Source organism: Bufo bufo, chromosome 5 (genome assembly GCF_905171765.1).
Source record: "Bufo bufo chromosome 5, aBufBuf1.1, whole genome shotgun sequence".
NCBI classification, from domain to species: domain Eukaryota; kingdom Metazoa; phylum Chordata; class Amphibia; order Anura; family Bufonidae; genus Bufo; species Bufo bufo.
In genome coordinates, this window is record NC_053393.1 from 13,085,715 (window position 1) to 13,113,092 (window position 27,378).

The 27,378-nt window shown below is 44.7% G+C and overlaps 1 protein-coding gene across 1 annotated transcript in view; it reads right to left on the reverse strand.

Annotated features, from left to right (window-relative positions):
• Positions 1-394: 394 nt before the first annotated feature.
• LOC121001545 (lymphocyte antigen 6E-like) overlaps positions 395-27,378 on the reverse strand; it is a 29,292-nt gene continuing 2,308 nt past the window's right edge. The window contains exons 2-3 of the mRNA XM_040432668.1: positions 854-973; positions 395-635 (exon numbers count right to left, since the gene is read on the reverse strand). Of these exons, the coding sequence (XP_040288602.1) occupies positions 427-635; positions 854-973 (329 nt within the window). The 3' untranslated portion in view covers positions 395-426. The remainder of the gene's footprint in view (positions 636-853; positions 974-27,378) is intronic.

Here is a 27,378-nt window from a genome sequence, read left to right on the forward strand (position 1 = left end):
TGAAAATGGCTGAAAATGGCTCAGCTATTTTTGGCAGTCCTATATAAATGAATGAAGGGTGGCCGTGGATGCGCAGTGCACCCTTCTGCACTTTGTGGGCTTAATTCTAAGGATAGGTGCAGGTCCCACCCTAGCGATATGCCCCCAATGTCCAAGAGGAGACTAGTCCTTTAAGGGAGTTCTCCGAGCTACAGATACTGATGACCTATCCTCAATATCAGATTGTTGGGGTCTGACACTGCACACCCCCACTGATAAGTGGTTTGGGAAATTATACAGTGTATAGAGTTGGAGGCAGACAGCGCCATCCACGATGCAGTGGTCATTCCCGGTACTGCAGCTCAGTTCAAGTGAGGTCTTATAATAGAAGAATAATGACTCGTTGGCCCCTGAAGTCACAATCTCTTTATTTCTATACGGCTGAAGTTACAGGACTGAACTCTTCAGGATTGTCAGGGTGGATCCCAGTGCCAGGATGATGGCGGCATAGCTGGACTTGATGCTGGTGCTGCCGCTGAAGTTACACAGGTCGGTGGAGCAGCAGGTGACAGTGGCGGTGACACCAGATATGGTAGTGGTAAGAGGAGTGCAGGACACTGCACACCTCTTAATGATGGCGGTGGCCGAGACCCCACCTGCAGTGGAGAAAACAGAAATGTGATAATCTGACCGGCACTAGTCATGTGACCATACAGTGTTGTTATTTAAATAGGTGAGGCTGTGACTACCTGTCATTACCAAGATTGCATGATATGATTAAATACGTGCAGTCAATGGAGTCAGAAGCCGGAATATAGCTGAAGGAGGGCCACTCAGGGGCCCCATAGTGACAAAACTGAATTTCTGAACTCACCAGCTGAGCCGGATGCCACTGATGTCAGACAGGACGTTGCGTTGCTTGTGCAGTTAGTCTCCGTCAGGCAATTGGAGTTGCTAGATTCTAACTCACAGGTGTAACATTGTAGACTGTAAACTGCGGGCAAGAGGAGAAAGGATACAGATTACATACCAATGAGTATCTGAGTGCTGAGCTGTGTATCTAATCCCATCATGTGTGATACTGTCTGCTGAGCAATGTATTTAATCCTGTCATGTGTGTTACTGTCTGCTAAACCGTGTATCTAATCCTATCATGTGTGATACTGTCTGCTGAGCTGTGTATCTAATCCTATCATGTGTGATACTGTCTGCTGAGCTGTGTATCTAATCCTATCATGTGTGATACTATCTGTTGAGCTCTGCATCAAATCTTATCATGTGTGATACTGTCTGCTGGGGTGTGTATCCAATCCTATCATGTGTGATACTGTCTGCTCGTAATGAGCGGCATAGGCAATATTCAAATTTGCGTTATTTCACGATTTTTTAGCTGAATATTCGCGATTGCAAAAATTGGCAATGTAATATGCACGTATTGTGCACAGAATTTTATTACCTGTAACAAACAATCACACAAAGGCTATATGCCAAAAGCCGGGTATGTACAAGCCAACAACCTATCCATGAGAGAAGTATAGTCAGCACACCTTACAATGGCAGCCTTGTGCACTATGAGACACACAAGACCAGCTCTCTATCCACACAGATTTAAGAGACAGGGAGCCTCAAAGTTGCTTTACTTGTTGGATGGCTTGGGGGACCTATGCAACTAAATCATTATCATTAGTGTGACAAAAATTGAAAACTTTATTTTTGTGGATGCCATCTAACTTCTCTCACTGTTTAGGAGGGCTACATAAAGAATTTTCAGTTTTTTAATTGCCCTAACATTTATAATCAATAATCTTTCTATATTGTTTTGTCATGTAAACTAATTTACATAAACATGGACATATGGGAAAGACATGCAAATTAGCAGAATCTGCCTTGTTTTTCAGCTGAAACACTATTTGCATGTCTTTCCCATATGCCCATGTTTATGCAAATGAGTTTACATGACAAATAGTATAGAAAAGTTATTGAATATAAATGTTAGGACAATTAGAAAACTGAAAATGATAATGATAATGATCTAGGTGCGCAGGTCCCCCAAGCCATCCAACAAATATCAAGCAACTTTGAGGCTTACTGGTTCTTAGTCAGATGAGTCTCGGGTTCCTTCATCTCGATCTTCTGATTACGATCAAGGCATGCCCGGACGTGGTCGGAGGGTACGAGGTTTAAGGTGATCTGGTTTTCCTTTCTTAAGGGAGATGATTTTTTTTTTCTGTGGCTTTGGCTGACAGTTCCTAAAGATGTCTGGAATCCCGCACACCATTCGTTTGGAAGTGGACCCGAAGGATACAAGAAAGAATACTTTGGAATTTATTGTGATCGAGCTCGTGGAAAAGAAGACTGGAACTGGGAGACATCTAATTTATAGTGTCCAAAACTTCCCTAAAACAGGTGTAACTTTTCTTAATGAGAACCTTTGTTTGGAGGCATATGAATGGTTCAGAAACAATTCAGAAGATCCTGAATTAATGGGAGTGAAGATAACTCCGTTGTTTGGTCTTTATGAAATTTCAATTGTAGTAGCTGTTTATAATCCTTTTACTGAAGTTAATTTGATTATAGACTTTTTGCTGAAATATTGTGAATATGTGGGGAAACCTGTGCCTCAGAAGAATCATCTAAGTATCTTTAATTGTAAATACCGTTTCAAAGCTAAGTTGAAGAAGGACCTGCAGCATGTGGTAGGTTTTAGTCACCCGCCGGCTAATTTCTTCGGTTGCAGGGAATAGAGGTTACCTGATGTACCCTGGGCAGCCGTCATATTGCAAAAAATGCTATTCTTTCGGACACACTCAGGAGAGTTGTCAGAAAGGTGTATGTTGTAGGAACTGCAAGCAGGAGGGACATACTGCTGGGGAGTGCCCAACTCCTAAAGCATGTGATATATGTGGGAAAACAGATCACATGTATAGGAATTGTCCAAGTGCTGAAGCCCAAAGAGACAACAACATGAGGCAGCAGCAGATAGTTCAAGAGGAGCAGGAACGGAGAAGGCTAACCTATGCAGATGTGGCGAGTGAAGGTGTGAGGAGGGAAAGAAGAGAAGGGACTGTGTTGCGCCCTGCTACAAGACTCGATTGTGCAATCCTCCCTAAAGCACTTCCTGTAAGAAGCTTGGAGGAAGTTATAGATGATCTTCCAAGTGCGTCTGATATTGAAGAATTTATGTCTGGAGAGGCGTCTGGAGGAGGACGGCCTGGAAAGAGACAAAGGGAGGGTGGTGGGGAGTCCGACACAGAAGAAGAAGAGAGCTCTTCAGTCGTGCGGAAGAGTAAGAGTGTCAAAAATAGAAAGGGTTATACGAGTGGACCAGAAGTCAGCAACCCTACGAAAGCCAGCAAGAGGAGACCTGGAAAATATGGATGAATTTAAAATGTTTTTTTTTTGTTTGTTTTTTGTTAAAAATAAAATAAAAAAAATATGAGTTTCAAGATCTGCTTACAGAATGTAAGAGTATTTAAAAGTAAGATTAGAGGAGCGGCGAATCTCCAGTTTCTAGCACAAGAAGATGCTGCAATTGTTTGTTTGCAGGAATGTGGCCTGTGTGAAGTAGTAAGAGAAGAAGAGTGGATGTATGGAAAGACTGTGTGGTCTGGGAGTGTGTTAAAAAAAAATGATGGTGTTGGTTTCTTAGTTAAAGGGAGAGATGTATCTTTAGTAAGTTACATGGTAATAGAAGAAGGGAGGTGTATATTATCAATTTTTGAATATAAAATTGTTTAATTTTGTGTGATTAATATTTACGCACCTATAAATAAGAATGAACGGAAACTTTTGTTTGAGAAGGTGAGATTATTTATCCCTGAAAGAATGCCAGAAATTCTTGTGGAAGATTTTAATTGTGATTTAGATAAGTGTCATATTGATGAGTCTGGAAAAGTGTAAATAGACTTACTTTCAGATTTTGATATGCAAAATATATGTAACGTTGAACCTAAGTTAAAGACCTATCATGTGGATAGTGGCAGATTTCATAGCAGGTTAGACTATTGTTTTGTATCACAAAATGTGTGTCCTTTAAGTTCTAAACAGAAAGAAGTTGCATCCTTAGTTTTTGATTAGGTGGGAATTGAGTGCGGTTCCGGTGCGTTTCATTAGAAGGGTGTATGTTTCATTTGTGGACGCTTTTTGTTATAGCATGGTTAGTTTTGCATATGTGTGTGTATATGCACACTCGTCTGCATGAAATGAGGATTTAGTTTAGGTCGCGGTTTTGATGCGTTTAATTGGGAAAGACTTCACTGTGGTAGGAGTGGTTATTTGTGATAAAGTTAGTTTTTTATACGTATGTGTATATACGTCTATGTGTATGAAGGGAATGGTGCGTAAATCATGAAGAACATTATTATAAGAAATGATGTTTATTTCTGATTATAAATCCATTGTGATTATTGGTTATAGGTTTTAAGTGGGCGGCGTGAGGGGTTAATCCTGTGAACGTTCTATGTGGTGAGAGAATAGGTCTCTTAATTGGGTGATCATTATAGTTCACGTATAGTGGTGCGGTTGTGTGGTTAGGTCAATCTAGCCAAGGGGTAAGTGTATTCAAAGTGTGATCATGTGATTATTGGATGTGGATGTAATTGGATCCGTGTGCCGGGAAAACTTCATAAAAATGTATATTAAACAATATACATATAAATATATAAAAATTATTATATATACACCCCTTTTGTTGGTGAGGTGGGAGTTGGGTCAAAGGTGCGGTTCTGGTCGTTTTATTAGAGAGTAGGGATGAGCGAACCCGAACTGTATAGTTCGGGTTCGTACCGAATTTTGGGGTGTCCGTGACATGGACCCGAACCCGAACATTTTCGTAAAAGTCCGGGTTCGGGTTCGGTGTTCGGCGCTTTCTTGGCGCTTTTTGAAAGGCTGCAAAGCAGCCAATCAACAAGCGTCATACTACTTGGCCCAAGAGGCCATCACAGCCATGCCTACTATTGGCATGGCTGTGATTGGTCAGTGCACCATGTGACCCAGCCTCTATTTAAGCTGGAGTCACGTAGCGCCGCACGTCACTCTGCTATGATCAGTATAGGGAGAGGTTGCAGCTGCGACGTTAGGGCGAGATTAGGCAGATTAACTCCTCCAAAAGACTTCATTCTGTGATCGATCTGCAGCTGTGGATCATTGAAGTGCTATTATTGACTTGCTCACTTTTTTGAGGCTGCCCAGAGCGTTTTTAGATCACTTTTTTTCTGGGGTGATCGGCGGCCATTTTGTGACTTGTGGTGCGCCAGCACGAGCTATCACCAAGTGTATTTAACCATCGATAGTGTGGTTATTTTGTGCTATATCCTACATCAGCTGCAGGCTGAACCTGTGTCACCGAAGTGCATTTAACCATCAACAGTCTGGTTATTTTTTGGCCATATACTACATCAGCTGCAGGCTGAGCCTGTGTCACCCAAGTGTATTTAACCATCGATAGTGTGGTTATTTTGTGCTATATCCTACATCAGCTGCAGGCTGAGCCTGTGTCACCCAAGTGCATTTAACCATCAACAGTCTGGTTATTTTTTGGCCATATACTACATCAGCTGCAAGCTGAGCCTGTGTCACCCAAGTGCATTTAACCATCAACAGTCTGATTATTTTTTGGCCATATACTACATCAGCTGCAGGCTGAGCCTGTGTCACCCAAGTGCATTTAACCATCAACAGTGTGGTTATTTTTTGGCCATATATTACATCAGGGGCAAGTTGAGCCTGTCACCCAGCGCCTAAAAAATAGACCTGACATTTCTATTCAACCAAATCTATACTGTTTTAGCTGGGCAAGTTATTTGTATTGACCGTAAAAGCACACTTTTTTTTCTGGGTTGAAAAAGCATTCCAAAATTTGCCATTCTCAAAATAACTAGTTTCTGGTATTTGAGGCCTACTTGAAATCTATCCCAAAAAGAAAATCTTACATTGAAGGTATTGATAGTGTCATTCAGAAAAACCTAAGACACACGCTAGCGTGCTGATAGAAGTGTGATTCTGTGATTAAACCTATACCTGTCACACAGCGCCAAAAAAAACAGGTCTCACATCTCTATTCAACCAAATCTGCACTGTTTTAGCTGGTCAAGTTATTTGTAGTGACCGTAAAAGCACACTTTTTTTTCTGGGTTGAAAAAGCATTCCCAAATTTGCCATTCTCAAAATAACTAGTTTCTGGTATTTGAGGCCTACTTGAAATCTATCCCAAAAAGAAAATCTTACATTGAAGGTATTGATAGTGTCATTTAGAAAAACCTAAGACACACGCTAGCGTGCTGATAGAAGTGTGATTCTGTGATTAAACCTATACCTGTCACACAGCGCCAAAAAAAACAGGTCTCACATCTCTATTCAACCAAATCTGCACTGTTTTAGCTGGTCAAGTTATTTGTAGTGACCGTAAAAGCACACTTTTTGTTCTGGGTTGAAAAAGCATTCCCAAATTTGCCATTCTCAAAATAACTAGTTTCTGGTATTTGAGGCCTACTTGAAATCTATCCCAAAAACAAAATCTTACATTGAAGGTATTGATAGTGTCATTCAGAAAAACCTAAGACACACGCTAGCGTGCTGATAGAAGTGTGATTCTGTGATTAAACCTATACCTGTCACACAGCGCAAAAAAAAACAGGTCTCACATCTCTATTCAACCAAATCTGCACTGTTTTAGCTGGTCAAGTTATTTGTAGTGACCGTAAAAGCACACTTTTTGTTCTGGGTTGAAAAAGCATTCCCAAATTTGCCATTCTCAAAATAACTCGTTTCTGGTATTTGAGGCCTACTTGAAATCTATCCCAAAAATAAAATCTTACATTGAAGGTATTAATAGTGTCATTCAGAAAAACCTAAGACACACGCTAGCGTGCTGATAGAACTGTGATTCTGTGATTAAACCTATACCTGTCACACAGCGCAAAAAAAAAACAGGTCTCACATCTCTATTCAACCAAATCTGCACTGTTTTAGCTGGTCAAGTTATTTGTAGTGACCCTAAAAGCACACTTTTTGTTCTGGGTTGAAAAAGCATTCCCAAATTTGCCATTCACAAAATAACTAGTTTCTGGTATTTGAGGCCTACTTGAAATCTATCCCAAAAAGAAAATCTTACATTGAAGTTATTGATAGTGTCATTCAGAAAAACCTAAGACACACGCTAGCGTGCTGATAGAAGTGTGATTCTGTGATTAAACCTATACCTGTCACACAGCGCAAAAAAAAACAGGCCTCACATCTCTATTTAACCAAATCTGTACTGTTTTAGCTGGTCAAGTTATTTGTAGTGACCGTAAAAGCACACTTTTTGTTCTGGGTTGAAAAACCATTCCCAAATTTGCCATTCTCAAAATTGTGGTGAACGGGAACAATGAGGAAAACATCTAATAAGGGACGCGGACGTGGACATGGTCGTGGTGATGTTAGTGGACCCTCTGGTGCTGGGAGAGGACGTGGCCGTTCTGCCACAGCCACACGTCCTAGTGAACCAACTACCTCAGGTCCCAGTAGCCAGCAGAATTTACAGCGATATTTGGTGGGGCCCAATGCCGTTCTACGGATGGTAAGGCCTGAGCAGGTGCAGGCATTAGTCAATTGGGTGGCCGACAGTGGATCCAGCACGTTCACATTATCTCCCACCCAGTCTTCTGCAGAAAGCGCACAGATGGCGCATGAAAACCAAGCCCATCAGTCTGTCACATCACCCCCATGCATATCAGGGAAACTGTCTGAGCCTCAAGTTATGCAGCAGTCTCTTATGCTGTTTGAAGACTCTGCTGCCAGGGTTTCCCAAGGGCATCCACCTAGCCCTTCCCCAGGGGTGGAAGAGATAGAATGCACTAACGCACAACCACTTATTTTTCCTGATGATGAGGACATGGGAATACCACCTCAGCACGTCTCTGATGATGACGAAACACAGGTGCCAACTGCTGCGTCTTTCTGCAGTGTGCAGACTGAACAGGAGGTCAGGGGTCAAGACTGGGTGGAAGACGATGCAGGGGACGATGAGGTCCTAGACCCCACATGGAATGAAGGTCGTGCCACTGACTTTCAGAGTTCGGAGGAAGAGGCAGTGGTGAGACCGAGCTAACAGCGTAGCAAAAGAGGGAGCAGTGGGCAAAATCAGAACACCCGCCGCCAAGAGACTCCGCCTGCTACTGACCGCCGCCATCTGGGACCGAGCACACCAAAGGCAGCTTCAAGGAGTTCCCTGGCATGGCACTTCTTCAAACAATGTGCTGACGACAAGACCCGAGTGGTTTGCACGCTGTGCCATCAGAGCCTGAAGCGAGGCATTAACGTTCTGAACCTTAGCACAACCTGCATGACCAGGCACCTGCATGCAAAGCATGAACTGCAGTGGAGTAAACACCTTAAAAACAAGGAAGTCACTCAGGCTCCCCCTGCTACCTCTTCTACTGCTGCCGCCTCGGCCTCTTCTGCTGCTGCCGCCGCCTCGGCCTCTTGTGCTGCTGCTGCCGCCGCCTCGGCCTCTTCCTCTGCCTCTGGAGGAACGTTGGCACCTGCCGCCCAGCAAACATGGGATGTACCACCAACACCACCACCTGCGTCACCAAGCATCTCAACCATGTCACACGGCAGCGTTCAGCTCTCCATCTCACAAACATTTGAGAGAAAGCGTAAATTCCCACCTAGCCACCCTCGATCCCTGGCCCTGAATGCCAGCATTTCTAAACTACTGGCCTATGAAATGCTGTCATTTAGGCTGGTGGACACACACAGCTTCAAACAGCTCATGTCACTTGCTGTCCCACAGTATGTTGTTCCCAGCCGCCACTACTTCTCCAAGAGAGCCGTGCCTTCCCTGCACAAACAAGTGTCCGATAAAATCAAGTGTGCACTGCGCAACGCCATCTGTGGCAAGGTCCACCTAACCACAGATACGTGGACCAGTAAGCACGGCCAGGGACGCTATATCTCCCTAACTGCACACTGGGTAAATGTAGTGGCGGCTGGGCCCCAGGCGGAGAGCTGTTTGGCGCACGTCCTTCCGCCGCCAAGGATCGCAGGGCAACATTCTTTGCCTCCTGTCTCCTCCTCCTACTACTCAGCTTCCTCCTCCTCTTCTTCCACCTGCTCATCCAGTCAGCCACACACCTTCACCACCAACTTCAGTACAGCCCGGGGTAAACGTCAGCAGGCCATTCTGAAACTCATATGTTTGGGGGACAGGCCCCACACCGCACAGGAGTTGTGGCGGGGTATAGAACAACAGACCGACGAGTGGTTGCTGCCGGTGAGCCTCAAGCCCGGCCTGGTGGTGTGCGATAATGGGCGAAATCTCGTTGCAGCTCTGGGACTAGCCGGTTTGACGCACATCCCTTGCCTGGCGCATGTGCTGAATTTGGTGGTGCAGAAGTTCATTCGCAACTACCCCGACATGTCAGAGCTGCTGCATAAAGTGCGGGCCGTCTGTTCGCGCTTCCGGCGTTCACACCCTGCCGCTGCTCGCCTGTCTGCGCTACAGCGTAACTTCGGCCTTCCCGCTCACCGCCTCATATGCGACGTACCCACCAGGTGGAACTCCCCCTTGCATATGCTGGACAGACTGTGCGAGCAGCAGCAGGCCATAGTGGAGTTTCAGCTGCAGCACGCACGGGTCAGTCGCACTGTGGATCAGACACACTTCACCACCAATGACTGGGCCTCCATGCGAGACCTGTGTGCCCTGTTGCGCTGTTTCGAGTACTTCACCAACATGGCCAGTGGCGATGACGCCGTTATCAGCGTTACAATACCACTTCTATGTCTCCTTGAGAAAACACTTAGGGCGATGATGGAAAAGGAGGTGGCCCAGGAGGAAGAGGAGGAAGAGGGGTCATTTTTAGCACTTTCAGGCCAGTCTCTTCAAAGTGACTCAGAGGGAGGTTTTTTGCAACACCAGAGGCCAGGTACAAATGTGGCCAGACAGGGCCCACTACTGGAGGACGAGGAGGACGAGGATGAGGAGGAGGTGGAGGAGGATGAGGATGAAGCATGTTCACAGCGGGGTGGCACCCAAAGCAGCTCGGGCCCATCACTGGTGCGTGGCTGGGGGGAAACACAGGACGATGACGATACGCCTCCCACAGAGGACAGCTTGTCCTTACCTCTGGGCAGCCTGGCACACATGAGCGACTACATGCTGCAGTGCCTGCGCAACGACAGCAGAGTTGCCCACATTTTAACGTGTGCGGAATACTGGGTTGCCACCCTGCTGGATCCCCGGTACAAAGACAATGTGCCCACCTTACTTCCTACACTGGAGCGTGATAGAAGGATGCGCGAGTACAAGCGCACGTTGGTAGACGCGCTACTGAGAGCATTCCCAAATGTCACAGGGGAACCAGTGGAAGCCCAAGGCGAAGGCAGAGGAGGAGCAAGAGGTCGCCAACGCAGCTGTGTCACGGCCAGCTCCTCTGAGGGCAGGGTTAGCATGGCAGAGATGTGGAAAAGTTTTGTCACCACGCCACAGCTAACTGCACCACCACCTGATACGGAACGTGTTAGCAGGAGACAACATTTCATTAACATGGTGGAACAGTACCTGTGCACACCCCACCACGTACTGACTGATGGTTCAGCCCCATTCAACTTCTGGGTCTCCAAATTGTCCACGTGGCCGGAGCTAGCCTTTTATGCCTTGGAGGTGCTGGCCTGCCCGGCAGCCAGCGTTTTGTCTGAACGTGTATTCAGCACGGCAGGGGGCGTCATTACAGACAAACGCAGCCGCCTGTCTACAGCCAATGTGGACAAGCTGACGTTCATAAAAATGAACCAGGCATGGATCCCACAGGACCTGTCCATCCCTTGTGCAGATTAGATATTAACTACCTCCCCTTAACAATATATTATTCTACTCCAGGGCACTTCCTCATTCAATCCTATTTTTAATATCATTTTACCATTATATTGTGGGGCAACCCAAAGTTGAATGAACCTCTCCTCTGTCTGGGTGCCGGGGCCTAAATGTGTGACAGTGGCCTGTTCCAGTGGTGGGTGACGTGAAGCCTGATTCTCTGCTATGACATGAAGACAGATTCTGCGCTGACATAAGGCCAGATTCTCTGTTACGGGACCTCTCTCCTCTGCCTGGGTGCCTGGGCCTAAATGTGTGACAGTGGCCTGTTCCAGTGGTGGGTGACGTGAAGCCTGATTCTCTGCTATGACATGAAGACAGATTCTGCGCTGACATAAGGCCAGATTCTCTGTTACGGGACCTCTCTCCTCTGCCTGGGTGCCTGGGCCTAAATGTGTGACAGTGGCCTGTTCCAGTGGTGGGTGACGTGAAGCCTGATTCTCTGCTATGACATGAAGACAGATCCTGCGCTGACATAAGGCCAGATTCTCTGTCACGGGACCTCTCTCCTCTGCCTGGGTGCCTGGGCCTAAATGTGTGACAGTGGCCTGTTCCAGTGGTGGGTGACGTGAAGCCTGATTCTCTGCTATGACATGAAGACAGATTCTGCACTGACATAAGGCCAGATTCTCTGTTACGGGACCTCTCTCCTCTGCCTGGGCCTAAATGTGTGACAGTGGCCTGTTCCAGTGGTGGGTGACGTGATGCCTGATTCTCTGCTATGACATGAATACAGATTCTGTGCTGACATAAGGCCAGATTCTCTGTTACGGGACCTCTCTCCTCTGTCTGGGTGCCGGGGCCTAAATGTGTGACAGTGGCCTGTTCCAGTGGTGGGTGACGTGAAGCCTGATTCTCTGCTATGACATGAAGACTGATTCTGCGCTGATATAAGGCCAGATTTGCTGTTACGGGACCTCTCTCCTCTGCCTGGGTGCCTGGGCCTATATGTGTGACAGTGGCCTGTTCCAGTGGTGGGTGACGTGATGCCTGATTCTCTGCTATGACATGAAGACAGATTCTGAGCTGACATAAGGCCAGATTCTCTGTTACGGGACCTCTCTCCTCTGCCTGGGTGCCTGGGCCTAAATGTGTGACAGTGGCCTGTTCCAGTGGTGGGTGACGTGAAGCCTGATTCTCTGCTATGACATGAAGACAGATTCTGCGCTGACATAAGGCCAGATTCTCTGTTACGGGACCTCTCTCCTCTGCCTGGGTGCCGGGGCCTAAATGTGTGACAGTGGCCTGTTCCAGTGGTGGGTGACGTGAAGCCTGATTCTCTGCTATGACATGAAGACAGATTCTGCGCTGACATAAGGCCAGATTCTCTGTTACGGGACCTCTCTCCTCTGCCTGGGTGCCTGGGCCTAAATGTGTGACAGTGGCCTGTTCCAGTGGTGGGTGACGTGAAGCCTGATTCTCTGCTATGACATGAAGACAGATTCTGCGCTGACATAAGGCCAGATTTTCTGTTACGGGACCTCTCTCCTCTGCCTGGGTGCCTGGGCCTAAATGTGTGACAGTGGCCTGTTCCAGTGGTGGGTGACGTGTTACCTGATTCTCTGCTATGACATGAAGACAGATTCTGCGCTGACATAAGGCCAGATTCTCTGTTACGGGACCTCTCTCCTCTGCCTGGGTGCCTGGGCCTAAATGTGTGACAGTGGCCTGTTCCAGTGGTGGGTGACGTGAAGCCTGATTCTCTGCTATGACATGAAGACAGATTCTGCGCTGACATAAGGCCAGATTCTCTGTTACGGGACCTCTCTCCTCTGCCTGGGTGCCTGGGCCTAAATGTGTGACAGTGGCCTGTTCCAGTGGTGGGTGACGTGAAGCCTGATTCTCTGCTATGACATGAAGACAGATTCTGCGCTGACATAAGGCCAGATTCTCTGTTACGGGACCTCTCTCCTCTGCCTGGGTGCCTGGGCCTAAATGTGTGACAGTGGCCTGTTCCAGTGGTGGGTGACGTGATGCCTGATTCTCTGCTATGACATGAAGACAGATTCTGTGCTGACATAAGGCCAGATTCTCTGTTACAGGACCTCTCTCCTCTGTCTGGGTGCCGGGGCCTAAATGTGTGACAGTGGCCTGTTCCAGTGGTGGGTGACGTGAAGCCTGATTCTCTGCTATGACATGAAGACAGATTCTGTGCTGACATCAGGCCAGATTCTCTGTTACGGGACCTCTCTCCTCTGCCTGGGTGCCGGGGCCTAAATGTGTGACAGTGGCCTGTTCCAGTGGTGGGTGACGTGAAGCCTGATTCTCTGCTATGACATGAAGACTGATTCTGCGCTGACATGAAGCCAGATTCTCTGCTATGGCATGAAGAGACTGATTCTCTGCTGACATGAAGCCAGATTCTTTGCTATGGCATGAAGAGACTGATTCTCTGCTGACGTGAAGCCAGATTCTCTGCTATGGGACCTCTGTCCAATTGATATTGGTTCATTTTTATTTTTTTAATTTTTATTTTAATTCATTCCCCTATCCACATTTGTTTGCAGGGGATTTACCTACATGTTGCTGCCTTTTGCAGCCCTCTAGCTCTTTCCTGGGCTGTTTTACAGCCTTTTTAGTGCCCAAAAGTTCGGGTCCCCATTGACTTCAATGGGGTTCGGTTTCGGGACGAAGTTCGGATCGGGTTCGGATCCCGAACCCGAACATTTCCGGGAAGTTCGGCCGAACTTCTCGAACCCGAACATCCAGGTGTTCGCTCAACTCTATTAGAGAGTTAAGTATTTCAATTATGAGTGTTTTTGTTATGGTATCATTAGTTTTTGCATATATACACATATATCTGCCCTCCTCTATATGTAATGAGGATTAAGTTAGGGTTGCGGTCTTGGTGCGTTTTGTTAAGAAAGGTTTAGTTGTGGTATGAACAATATTTGTGGATATATACAGTACAGACAAAAAGTTTGGACACACCTTCTCATTCAAAGAGTTTTCTTTATTTTCATGACTATGAAAACATCAAAACTATGAATTAACACATGTGGAATTATATACATAACAAACAAGTGTGAAACAACTGAAAATATGTCATATTCTAGGTTCTTCAAAGTAGCCACCTTTTGCTTTAATTACTGCTTTGCACACTCTTGGCATTCTCTTGATGAGCTTCAAGAGGTAGACCCCTGAAATAGTCTTCCAACAGTCTTGAAGGAGTTCCCAGAGATGCTTAGCACTTGTTGGCCCTTTTGCCTTCACTCTGCGGTCCAGCTCACCCCAAACCATCTCGATTGGGTTCAGGTCCGGTGACTGTGGAGGCCAGGTCATCTGGCGCAGCACCCCATCACTCTCCTTCATGGTCAAATAGCCCTTACTTTCAAAGTTTTCCCAATTTTTTGGCTGACTGACTGACCTTAATTTCTTAAAGTAATGATGGCCACTCGTTTTTCTTTACTTAGCTGCTTTTTTCTTGCCATAATACAAATTCTAACAGTCTATTCAGTAGGACTATCAGCTGTGTATCCACCTGACTTCTCCTCAACGCCACTGATGGTCCCAACCCCATTTATAAGGCAAGAAATCCCACTTATTAAACCTGACAGGGCACACCTGTGAAGTGAAAACCATTTCAGGGGACTACCTCTTGAAGCTCATCAAGAGAATGCCAAGAGTGTGCAAAGCAGTAATCAAAGCAAAAGGTGGCTACTTTGAAGAACCTAGAATATGACATATTTTCAGTTGTTTCACACTTGTTTATGTATATAATTCCACATGTGTTAATTCATAGTTTTGATGCCTTCATAGTCATGAAAATAAAGAAAACTCTTTGAATGAGAAGGTGTGTCCAAACTTTTGGTCTGTACTGTATATATTTATATGTGTGTATATGCAGAAAGACCGAAGTGGTGTAGAGGGAAAGAAATTATGTGAAATATATCTAAATTATATATAAAATATAAAAATTACAAAAATAGACATAAAATATAGAAAAGTGTTAGGAGTTCTTTGTAGGTTGTTGTGGTGGGTGTTGTCACTATGGGAGGTCCCTCTTGAGGTCCTCTGGTTTGTATATATTATTTTATTCAGTTATTTTATTCAGTATTTTGTATACATTGTTTTATTATTTCTTTTACAGGGAGTGCAGAATTATTAGGCAAGTTGTATTTTTGAGGATTAATTTTATTATTGAACAACAACCATGTTCTCAATGAACCCAAAAAACTCATTAATATCAAAGCTGAATATTTTTGGAAGTAGTTTTTAGTTTGTTTTTAGTTTTAGCTATTTTAGGGGGATATCTGTGTGTGCAGGTGACTATTACTGTGCATAATTATTAGGCAACTTAACAAAAAACAAATATATACCCATTTCAATTATTTATTTTTACCAGTGAAACCAATATAACATCTCAACATTCACAAATATACATTTCTGACATTCAAAAACAAAACAAAAACAAATCAGTGACCAATATAGCCACCTTTCTTTGCAAGGACACTCAAAAGCCTGCCATCCATGGATTCTGTCAGTGTTTTGATCTGTTCACCATCAACATTGCGTGCAGCAGCAACCACAGCCTCCCAGACACTGTTCAGAGAGGTGTACTGTTTTCCCTCCTTGTAAATCTCACATTTGATGATGGACCACAGGTTCTCAATGGGGTTCAGATCAGGTGAACAAGGAGGCCATGTCATTAGATTTTCTTCTTTTTTACCCTTTCTTGCCAGCCACGCTGTGGAGTACTTGGACGCGTGTGATGGAGCATTGTCCTGCATGAAAATCATGTTTTTCTTGAAGGATGCAGACTTCTTCCTGTACCACTGCTTGAAGAAGGTGTCTTCCAGAAACTGGCAGTAGGACTGGGAGTTGAGCTTGACTCCATCCTCAACCCGAAAAGGCCCCACAAGCTCATCTTTGATGATACCAGCCCAAACCAGTACTCCACCTCCACCTTGCTGGCGTCTGAGTCGGACTGGAGCTCTCTGCCCTTTACCAATCCAGCCACGGGCCCATCCATCTGGCCCATCAAGACTCACTCTCATTTCATCAGTCCATAAAACCTTAGAAAAATCAGTCTTGAGATATTTCTTGGCCCAGTCTTGACGTTTCAGCTTGTGTGTCTTGTTCAGTGGTGGTCGTCTTTCAGCCTTTCTTACCTTGGCCATGTCTCTGAGTATTGCACACCTTGTGCTTTTGGGCACTCCAGTGATGTTGCAGCTCTGAAATATGGCCAAACTGGTGGCAAGTGGCATCTTGGCAGCTGCACGCTTGACTTTTCTCAGTTCATGGGCAGTTATTTTGCGCCTTGGTTTTTCCACACGCTTCTTGCGACCCTGTTGACTATTTTGAATGAAACGCTTGATTGTTCGATGATCACGCTTCAGAAGCTTTTCAATTTTAAGAGTGCTGCATCCCTCTGCAAGATATCTCACTATTTTTGACTTTTCTGAGCCTGTCAAGTCCTTCTTTTGACCCATTTTGCCAAAGGAAAGGAAGTTGCCTAATAATTATGCACACCTGATATAGGGTGTTGATGGCATTAGACCACACCCCTTCTCATTACAGAGATGCACATCACCTAATATGCTTAATTGGTAGTAGGCTTTCGAGCCTATACAGCTTGGAGTAAGACAACATGCATAAAGAGGATGATGTGGTCAAAATACTCATTTGCCTAATAATTCTGCACTCCCTGTATTTGATTTTATATCTGCAAAGTTGTTCTATGTAGTTGTACGGAGTCCTTATATATCTATTTAATATCTTGTTCTTTTTTAGTCATTGCGAGGATATATATTTACTACGAGGGTGTTTGTCCAGGGAGGGGTGGGAGGCATCCTATGGGAAGGCCCGCCGATTTTGAAGGTAAGTATCATTCTGGAACTGGTTATTAATTGTGATTTTTGATTATTTGATTGTCAATGTTTTGGGGTGGCGGCCTGCTCAGGAGAGGGGATTGAGGTGCTGGTAAACAGCCGGACCTCGACCCCCCGTCCCAGGCGGGCAGCCGCCCATAGGGCATGGCTGTGATTTTGAATTATAGAAAGCCAAAAAGTTTGAAATCAGCATTCAGTCCCGCCGGAATAAGAGTGTCAAATTCAAACTGACTCCATTCTGGACATATTACTAATGTGGTTGTCTCCCCTCCAGTGTCTCCTGATTTTTTCTATTGCTCTGAATCTTAAGGTAGAGGGGTCGCTATTATCGTGGTCTTTATAGTGCTTGGAGACTGAATGTAGTTTGAACCCCTTTTTTATATTCTCCATGTGTTCGGAAACCCTTTTCTTGAGGGTGCGTTTAGTACGTCCCACATATTGTTTGTTGCAAGGGCACTCTATGATGTAGATAACATCTGTTGAGTCACAGGTTAGACCGTCTTTGATTTGAAATGTGTATGAGTTATGTGAGGATGTGATATCTGTTGTTTTTTTGGGAAAGGAGGTTGCCTTACAATTATTGCACTTGCCACACCTGTGGAAGCCTTTAAATGAAAGCCAATTGGATGTATTTGGTGTGGTTCTGGTCGTTACGGTTGGTGCTATTTTTAGGCATAAATTCCCGGCTTTAGTGTATGTGATCTGTGGTTTCTCAGTCAGAGTGGGTCCTATAACCTTATCTTTCAGAAGGTGAGACCAGTGCTTGTTAATGATTTGTTCTATTTTCCTATATTGGGCGTGGAAGGGTAGGATTATGCAGAGATGATCTTCTTGTTTTAATATTTTATCTGTTGGTGTGAAAAAATCCGTTCTATTCATGGCTCTAACCTTGTCAAGCGATTTATTAATTGAATCTGTCGGATAGGCTTTGATGATAAATTCTTGTTTGAGTTTAGACGCTTCTATTTCGAATTGATCGTTATTGGTGCAGTTACCTTTAATCCGTCTAAATTGACTTGTGGGTATATTGAGAAGCCATCTGGAAGGTGGCAACTGGTGTATGGAATGTAGCTATTTCTCATGACTGGCTTATGGTGTGTTTTACATACTACTTTTTGGTTGATTATATTGTCCAGGAATTCAACATGGGTTTTACTGATGGTTGTGTCGAACCGGAGATTCCTATCATTTGAGTTTATTTCCCGTATGAATTCATTAAGGTTGTCTTCTGTGTCTCGCCAAACAAATATGATGTCGTTGATGTATATTTTCCATAGCACCAGACTTGCCCCCAGCCTGGGCCCAATGATGTCGCTTTCCCATTGGGCCAGAAAGATATTAGCATAACTGGGGGCAAATCTGGTGCCCATGGCTGTCCCTTTCTCTTGTAGATAGAATTTTGAATTGAATGTGATGTAGTTATGGGTCAGGATGTATGATACTCCTTCTAAAATGAATTCAATCTGATCTCTTTTTAGGGTGTTGTTTGAAGTAAGTTGTTTTTTTAGGGCACCCTAAAAAGAGATCAGATTGAATTCATTTTAGAAGGAGTATCATACATCCTGACCCATAACTACGTCACATTCAATTCAAAATTCTATCTACAAGAGAAAGGGACAGCCATGGGCACCAGATTTGCCCCCAGTTATGCTAATATCTTTCTGGCCCAATGGGAAAGCAACGTCATTCGGCCCAGGCTGGGGACAAGTCTGGTGCTATGGAAAAGATACATTAACGACATCATATTTGTTTGGCGAGACACAGAAGACAACCTTAATGAATTCATACAGGAAATAAACTCAAATGATAGGAATCTCCGGTTCGACAAAACAACCATCAGTAAAACCCATGTTGAATTCCTGGACAATATAATCAACCAAAAAGTAGTATGTAAAACACACCATAAGCCAGTCATGAGAAATAGCTACATTCCATACACCAGTTGCCACCTTCCAGATGGCTTCTCAATATACCCACAAGTCAATTTAGACGGATTAAACGTTGGGCCCAGGCTGGGGACAAGTCTGGTGCTATGGAAAAGATACATCAACGACCTATTCTCTTACCACGTAGAACGTTCACAGGATTAACCCCTCACACCGCCCACTTAAAACCTATAACCAATAATCACAATGGATTTATAATCAGAAATAAACATCATTTCTTATAATAATGTTCTTTATGATTTATGCACCATTCCCTTCATACACATAGACGTATAAAAAACTAACTTTATCACAAATAACCACTAGAGTTGAGCGAACACCTGGATGTTCGGGTTCGAGAAGTTCGGCCGAACTTCCCGTAAATGTTCGGGTTCGAGATCCGAACCCGAACCGAACTTCGTCCCGAACCCGAACCCCATTGAAGTCAATGGGGACCCGAACTTTTGGGCACTAAAAAGGCTGTAAAACAGCCCAGGAAAGAGCTAGAGGGCTGCAAAAGGCAGCAACATGTAGGTAAATCCCCTGCAAACAAATGTGGATAGGGAAATGAATTAAAATTAAAATTAAAAAAATAAAAATGAACCAATATCAATTGGACAGAGGTCCCATAGCAGAGAATCTGGCTTCACGTCAGCAGAGAATCAGTCTCTTCATGCCATAGCAAAGAATCTGGCTTCATGTCAGCAGAGAATCAGTCTCTTCATGCCATAGCAGAGAATCTGGCTTCATGTCAGCGCAGAATCAGTCTTCATGTCATAGCAGAGAATCAGGCTTCACGTCACCCACCACTGGAACAGGCCACTGTCACACATTTAGGCCCCGGCACCCAGACAGAGGAGAGCGGTCCCGTAACAGAGAATCTGGCCTTATGTCAGCGCAGAATCTGTCTTCATGTCATAGCAGAGAATCAGCCTTCACGTCACCCACCACTGGAACAGGCCACTGTCACACATTTAGGCCCAGGCACCCAGGCAGAGGAGAGAGGTCCCGTAACAGAGAATCTGGCCTTATGTCAGCGCAGAATCTGTATTCATGTCATAGCAGAGAATCAGGCTTCACGTCACCCACCACTGGAACAGGCCACTGTCACACATTTAGGCCCAGGCACCCAGGCAGAGGAGAGAGGTCCCGTAACAGAGAATCTGGCCTTATGTCAGCGCAGAATCTGTCTTCATGTCATAGCAGAGAATCAGGCTTCACGTCACCCACCACTGGAACAGGCCACTGTCACACATTTAGGCCCCGGCACCCAGACAGAGGAGAGAGGTCCCGTAACAGAGAATCTGGCCTTATGTCAGCACAGAATCTGTCTTCATGTCATAGCAGAGAATCAGGCATCACGTCACCCACCACTGGAACAGGCCACTGTCACACATTTAGGCCCAGGCACCCAGGCAGAGGAGAGAGGTCCCGTTACAGAGAATCTGGCCTTATGTCAGCGCAGAATCTGTATTCATGTCATAGCAGAGAATCAGGCTTCACGTCACCCACCACTGGAACAGGCCACTGTCACACATTTAGGCCCAGGCACCCAGGCAGAGGAGAGAGGTCCCGTAACAGAGAATCTGGCCTTATGTCAGCGCAGAATCTGTCTTCATGTCATAGCAGAGAATCAGGCTTCACGTCACCCACCACTGAAACAGGCCACTGTCACACATTTAGGCCCAGGCACCCAGGCAGAGGAGAGAGGTCCCGTAACAGAGAATCTGGCCTTTTGTCAGCGCAGAATCTGTATTCATGTCATAGCAGAGAATCAGGCTTCACGTCACCCACCACTGGAACAGGCCACTGTCACACATTTAGGCCCAGGCACCCAGGCAGAGGAGAGAGGTCCCGTAACAGAGAATCTGGCCTTATGTCAGCGCAGAATCTGTATTCATGTCATAGCAGAGAATCAGGCTTCACGTCACCCACCACTGGAACAGGCCACTGTCACACATTTAGGCCCCGGCACCCAGACAGAGGAGAGAGGTCCTGTAACAGAGAATCTGGCCTTATGTTAGCACAGAATCTGTCTTCATGTCATAGTAGAGAATCAGGCATCACGTCACCCACCACTGGAACAGGCCACTGTCACACATTTAGGCCCAGGCACCCAGGCAGAGGAGAGAGGTCCCGTAACAGAGAATCTGGCCTTATGTCAGCGCTGAATCAGTCTTCATGTCATAGCAGAGCATCAGGCTTCACGTCACCCACCACTGGAACAGGCCACTGTCACACATTTAGGCCCAGGCAGAGGAGAGAGGTCCCGTAACAGAGAATCTGGCCTTATGTCAGCGCAGAATCTGTCTTCATGTCATAGCAGAGAATCAGGCATCACGTCACCCACCACTGGAACAGGCCACTGTCACACATTTAGGCCCCGGCACCCAGACAGAGGAGAGAGGTCCTGTAACAGAGAATCTGGCCTTATGTCAGCACAGAATCTGTCTTCATGTCATAGCAGAGAATCAGGCATCACGTCACCCACCACTGGAACAGGCCACTGTCACACATTTAGGCCCCGGCACCCAGACAGAGGAGAGAGGTCCTGTAACAGAGAATCTGGCCTTATGTCAGCACAGAATCTGTCTTCATGTCATAGCAGAGAATCAGGCTTCACGTCACCCACCACTGGAACAGGCCACTGTCACACATTTAGGCCCAGGCACCAAGTCAGTGGTGTAGTACAGTCGATATGAACCACATGAAGTTTCACCAAATATCCAGTCTGCAGGTTTGCAATAGGGTCATACCAATATACAGGAGCTGCAGCAATGATCACTTGTTAAATATAGTTCCATATATTCATAAGCTGTTAGCAGAGAGTCAGGACATGCTAAATAAACCTCTTCAAATGTGCTATTAGATAACTGAGGAAAGTTTTAACAGACAGAGTCTTTACAGTGGACTCTTCCAGAAAGCCCCCTGTGTATTCTGCTACTTGGTTTGGTCTCCTCAGTGCAGACATTTACTGTGAAGGAGGTAGGATCTCTGTCTAAGTTCTCTAAAGCTAAAGTTCATTTATCTATTGTAAAAAGTTATAATATATACCCATAATAGTTCTGTAGAATGTAAAGAGGTGACTGTATGTTTTTTAGCAGCCTTTAAACCCTGCAGCACATGCTAGGCTGAGTAGATGATGTACAGTTAAAGAGATATGTGTTCTTCCTAAAATGGCTGCAAGACATGCTGTATTCCAGGTCACCCTGCTGCAATATCTTTGTAAATGATTTTCTCTTGTTCATTTTTCTCTATGCTTTGTTATATCCTGTAACATGTATGTGGGAATGTAATATAATGACTGCCTGTTATGATATAGGTGGGCTGGTGACCTGGCTGTATACCACATAGTGGCAGTGTTTCCCTGTTTTATTACAGGCTCCAGCCAAGTGCACTACACCTCAATAAAGCTTTAAACCACAGAAGACCTGAGTGTCGTCCCTTAGAGTCCACTTAGAGTTTATGCCTGGAGGAGCTGGTGACCGAGTGAGTGTGAAAGCTGGAGGTGTCGCAGATGGTGCAAGGAAAAGAGGGTTACATTTGATGCCGTGACTCGGATGTCATCATTCTGCTCAAAGTGACCAGTGAAGATACCTAAAGTCACCAGTGTGCGAGTTCTGAGGTAATTGTGCCACGGCGGAGCTGCTAGGCGGCAGATTGACCTTATTAGCGGTTTATATCCTCTCAGGAATAGAAGATGAGTGGACGAGCCAGAGCCCGCGGAAGAGCACGTGCCAGGGGGCAGCCCAGCCAAGGACAGCCTGGACAGGAGCAAGAGGCTCAAGAACCTAGACGCATTGAAAGACCCCAGCAGCCACCAGCCGAGCCTTTGCTTGTGGGAAGAGGGCGCCAGAGAGGCCCGCCAGTAGTTTGTGAGACCTCCGACTGATGTTCTGCAGCTTTCAGCTGGATTTCAGGACATATCCCTCGGAGAACGGGGTGGCCGCAGGCGTGACTTCCATGACCTTGTAGTGAACACCCGGCAGACCATTGAATAGAAATGTGAGACCTGTTTTTTTTTTGCACTGTGTGACAGGTTAAGGTTTAATCACAGAATCAGACTTCTATCTGCACGGTAGCGTGTGTCTTAGGTTTTTCTGAATGACACTATCAGTACCTTCAATGTAAGATATCCTTTTTGGGATAGATTTCAAGTAGGCCTCAAATACCACAAACTAGTTATTTTCAGAATGGCAAATTTGGGAATGCTTTTTCAACCCAGAACAAAAAGTGTGCTTTTACGGTCACTACAAATAACTTGACCAGCTAAAACTGTGCAGATTTGGTTGAATAGAAATGTCAGGTCTATTTTTTAGGCGCTGGGTGACAGGCTCAACTTGCCCCTGATGTAATATATGGCCAAAAAATAACCACACTGTTGATGGTTAAATGCACTTGGGTGACACAGGCTCAGCCTGCAGCTGATGTAGTATATGGCCAAAAAATAACCAGACTGTTGATGGTTAAATGCACTTCGGTGACACAGGCTCAGCCTGCAGCTGATGTAGGATATAGCACAAAATAACCACACTATCGATGGTTAAATACACTTGGTGATAGCTCGTGCTGGCGCACCACAAGTCACAAAATGGCCGCCGATCACCCCAGAAAAAAAGTGATCTAAAAACGCTCTGGGCAGCCTCAAAAAAGTGAGCAAGTCAATAATAGCACTTCAATGATCCACAGCTGCAGATCGATCACAGAATGAAGTCTTTTGGAGGAGTTAATCTGCCTAATCTCGCCCTAACGTCGCAGCTGCAACCTCTCCCTATGCTTGAATCAGCAGAGTGACGTGCAGCGCTACGTGACCCAAGCTTATATAGAGGCTGGGTCACATGCTGCACTGGCCAATCACAGCCATGCCAATAGTAGGCAAGGCTGTGATGGCCTCTTGGGGCCAGTAGTATGACGCTTGTTGATTGGCTGCTTTGCAGCCTTTCAAAAAGCGCCAAGAAAGCGCTGAACACCGAACCCGAACCCAGACTTTTAAGAAAATGTTCGGGTTCGGGTCCGTGTCACGGACACCCCAAAATTCGGTACGAACCCGAACTATACAGTTCGGGTTCGCTCATCCCTAATAACCACTCCTACCACAGTGAAGTCTTTCCCAATAAAACACATCAAAACCGCGACCTAAACTAAATCCTCATTTCATGCAGACGAGTGTGCATATACACACACATATGCAAAACTAACCATACTATAACAAAAAGCGTCCACAAATGAAACATACACCCTTCTAATGAAACGCACCGGAACCGCACTCAATTCCCACCTAATCAAAAACTAAGGATGCCCCATGTGAGGCTGCCCCAGCACAAGAATCCAAGGCCATTTGCATTTAACAATCACAGGATCGCACCCTGAACGCACATATCCTTTGGCTAGCATGATTGAATCATTGGACTACATCATCACACAAACACCATAGTGATTATCTAATTAAGACATCACCTCCCCCACTGCGCAGATCTCCCCCAAAACCACGTCATTTGAACATTGTCTAAACACCACTTCAGTCAAAGTCAACAAATGGGATCACAACATCACAGCCACGCCCCCTATTTTTCCATATTTGGAAATGCCCCCATCCGACCTTTATAATCCAGGAAAACCCACTATGCTGCAGGCCACTGGAGAAGAAACAGTACGTTTCGAAACGCGTATTGTTCCCCCTGCAGCAGCACACGGACTACCAATCCTCCAATAAGGACCGGACACCCACCTCTGAAGCCAAGGATCCGACCGAGATAGAATTACCCTACTATCTCCATACAGACTGGAACGGAATTTTCGCGCCTTTTTTTCAAACCACTCATCTCCCGCCCTCGCGGGACGCCACGAGCGGACTCGGTGAGTATAGAGAGGCTTTTTTCACCCACCTCCTGCGCAACGGAACCCCTCAACCATGGCAATGTTTTCAACATAACGGGTAAGGCTACAATGTGTTTCTCTATGTAACTGATGCTATTACAAAGAAGGATCCGCACTGTCTAACAACAAACACACAGTGCAAAGAATACGATCCCTGAAATCACACTGCAGCCACATACTTACCCATAAGCAGGAGGACTATTTGCCAAACATCAGATACTGCTTCCAAGCAAATAAACAGGAGGGAATGAAAATATCGATGCAGGCAACACTATAGACTCAAACAACTGCACGCACGAACTTCCTACTCAGAGATAGGACTTTTCAGAGACACTTGGATTACCCAATCTGGATCCAACCTTGAACATTATATTTACTAGTCTTGAATATAGCTTTATATTTTTGTTCATTACTCATTATTTTATTTATTTTTATCCTTATTGCTCTACATCCATTCCCTATTTTTTATATATCCTGAATTATATATTTTTTTTATATATTCTGAATTATATTTTTATATTTTATCATAATAAATATCTATTTTAAGTATACTGTCATACATTGGTATTTATTCACACCTATACTGTATTTACCCATATTGTAAAAATACCAGACCCCAGGTAAACTGAGTGCCCTCCACTTTGACCTTACTCCATAAGAGAGGGGGTGTTGATGTGAGTGAGGATACTGTGGGAGTGAAACGTGAGATTAAAGAATTTTTGATTGAAAAAGGAAGAAGTATAATTTATAGGGCAAAATTAGAAAATTTTGAGAAGAATGAAAAATGCACATGTTTTTGTTAAAGAGATGTTTGGAAAGAGGCAGTGCAGAAATGTATGTTATAATCAGAGTGGTAATGAGGTGAGTGGAGAAGAAGTGAAGGAAGAAGTTGCAAAATTTTATGAAGAATTGTTTGCTGAGAAATGGAGAGATGAGAGGTTGGAAGGGGATGTGTTAAGTGTGATAGATAAGAGCTTGAATGAAGAAGAAAGAGTGGGGATTATGAGGGAAATAACAAGTAATTAAATATGGAGGGTGGTTAGTAGTATGGCAGCAAATAAGACGCCAGGGGAGGAGGGTCTTGAATTCTATAGAAAGATGTGGGATGTGGTAGGAACTGATGTGGTAACATTGTATAAGTTTATGTCGATGAATGGGAAAAATGGCTGATAGTATGCGGTCGGGGGTGATTACCTTGATTCTGAAAAAAGGTGACTCTAAGGATTTAAGGAATTGGCGACCGGTAACGTTACTTAATTGCGATTATAAGATTTATGCGAAGATGTTTGCAAACAGAATGAAAGAAGTGATTGATAGAGTGATAGGGGAAGGACAGAGTTGTGCGATACCAGGAAGGAGGATTCATGAGAATCTGTGTATGTTTAGAGATTGTTTGTGGGACTCTATGGAGAGGAAGAAGAAGGTGTTTTTGTTAAGTTTGGATTTTGAAAAAGCGTCTGATAGGTTGGCTAATAAGTTTGTGTATAGAGTGTTGTTAAGAATGGGATTTCCAGCTGAGTTTGTGTGAAGAGTGAGAAGTATGTATGATGGAATTTGTAGTCGAGTGTTGTTGAATGGCTGTGTAGGTAGAAGAGTAAATGTGTTTTCAGGGGTGAGGCAAGGGTGCCCATTGTCACCCATTGTATTCATATGTGCGATTGAACTATTCTTGTGTTTGTTAAGAAAAGATAAGGTGATTCGTGGAGTGCAAATACCAGGAGGTGGTGGGAGTGAATGCAAGGTGAGTGGTTATATGGATGATGTGTGTGTGTTATGTGATTCCGAGTGTTCAGTAGGACGGGTGACATTGTTAGTGTCTATATTTTGTGGAGTATCTGCTTTTCGTGTGAATTGGAATAAGAGTAAATGTAAAGCTTTTGGAGGAGTGATTGAGAGGGATGTGGGAGTTAGCGTGATGGAAGGTCCGATTAGGGTTTAGGTGTGAAATTTGATGAGAAATTCGAAGGGAAGGATAGTTGGGAGGAGGTTAAGGTGAGAGTTAAAAATAAGTAAAATTTTTGGCGGATGAGGGATTTGTCCTTTTTTGGTAAAATAATGGTGATTGAAAGTGTTATCTTGCCTGACGAGGAGATGGATTCATCCATCTCCAAAAAAACAAAACAAAGATAGTGCCTCGTCAATCTCTAGGAGGGATGGGAAGAAGTAAGCCGTTTAACTAAATTATCCATGACGCTGGAGCCCACTCCATTGACGCTGGCATCCATTAACGTTGCCAGCATTAGGTCTGATGCGCCTAGGTTTGTGGCCTTTCATTTTGTTTGTTGTGAAAACTTTAATTTTTTAGGTATGTGGCTATGTTTAATTTTGTTTAGTTAAATTTTGTATATAGTTGTATATACAGTATTTGTAGTGTAGTTCTTGGTATGAATGTGGCTGGGTTTGGTCAGGTTTTGGTTGGATTATGTATTTAGATACTTTTTTTGTTGTGGAATTATAATTATTTGTTATGTTTTAAATTTTTATAATAAAAAGAGTTCTTATCATGTGTGATACTGTCTGCTGAGCTGTGTATCTAATCCTATCCTGTGTGATACTGTCTGCTGAGCTGTGTATCTAATCCTATCCTGTGTGATACTGTCTGCTGAGCTGTGTATCTAATCCTATCATGTGTGATACTGTCTGCTGAGCTGTGTATCTAATCCTATCCTGTGTGATACTGTCTGCTGAGCTGTGTATCTAATCCTATCATGTGTGATACTGTCTGCTGAGCTGTGTATCTAATCCTATAATGTGTGATACTGTCTGCTGAGCTGTGTATCTAATCCTATCCTGTGTGATACTGTCTACTGAGCTGTGTATCTAATCCTGTCCTGTGTGATACTGTCTGCTGAGCTGTGTATCTAATACTATCATGTGTGATACTGTCTGCTGAGCTGTGTATCTAATC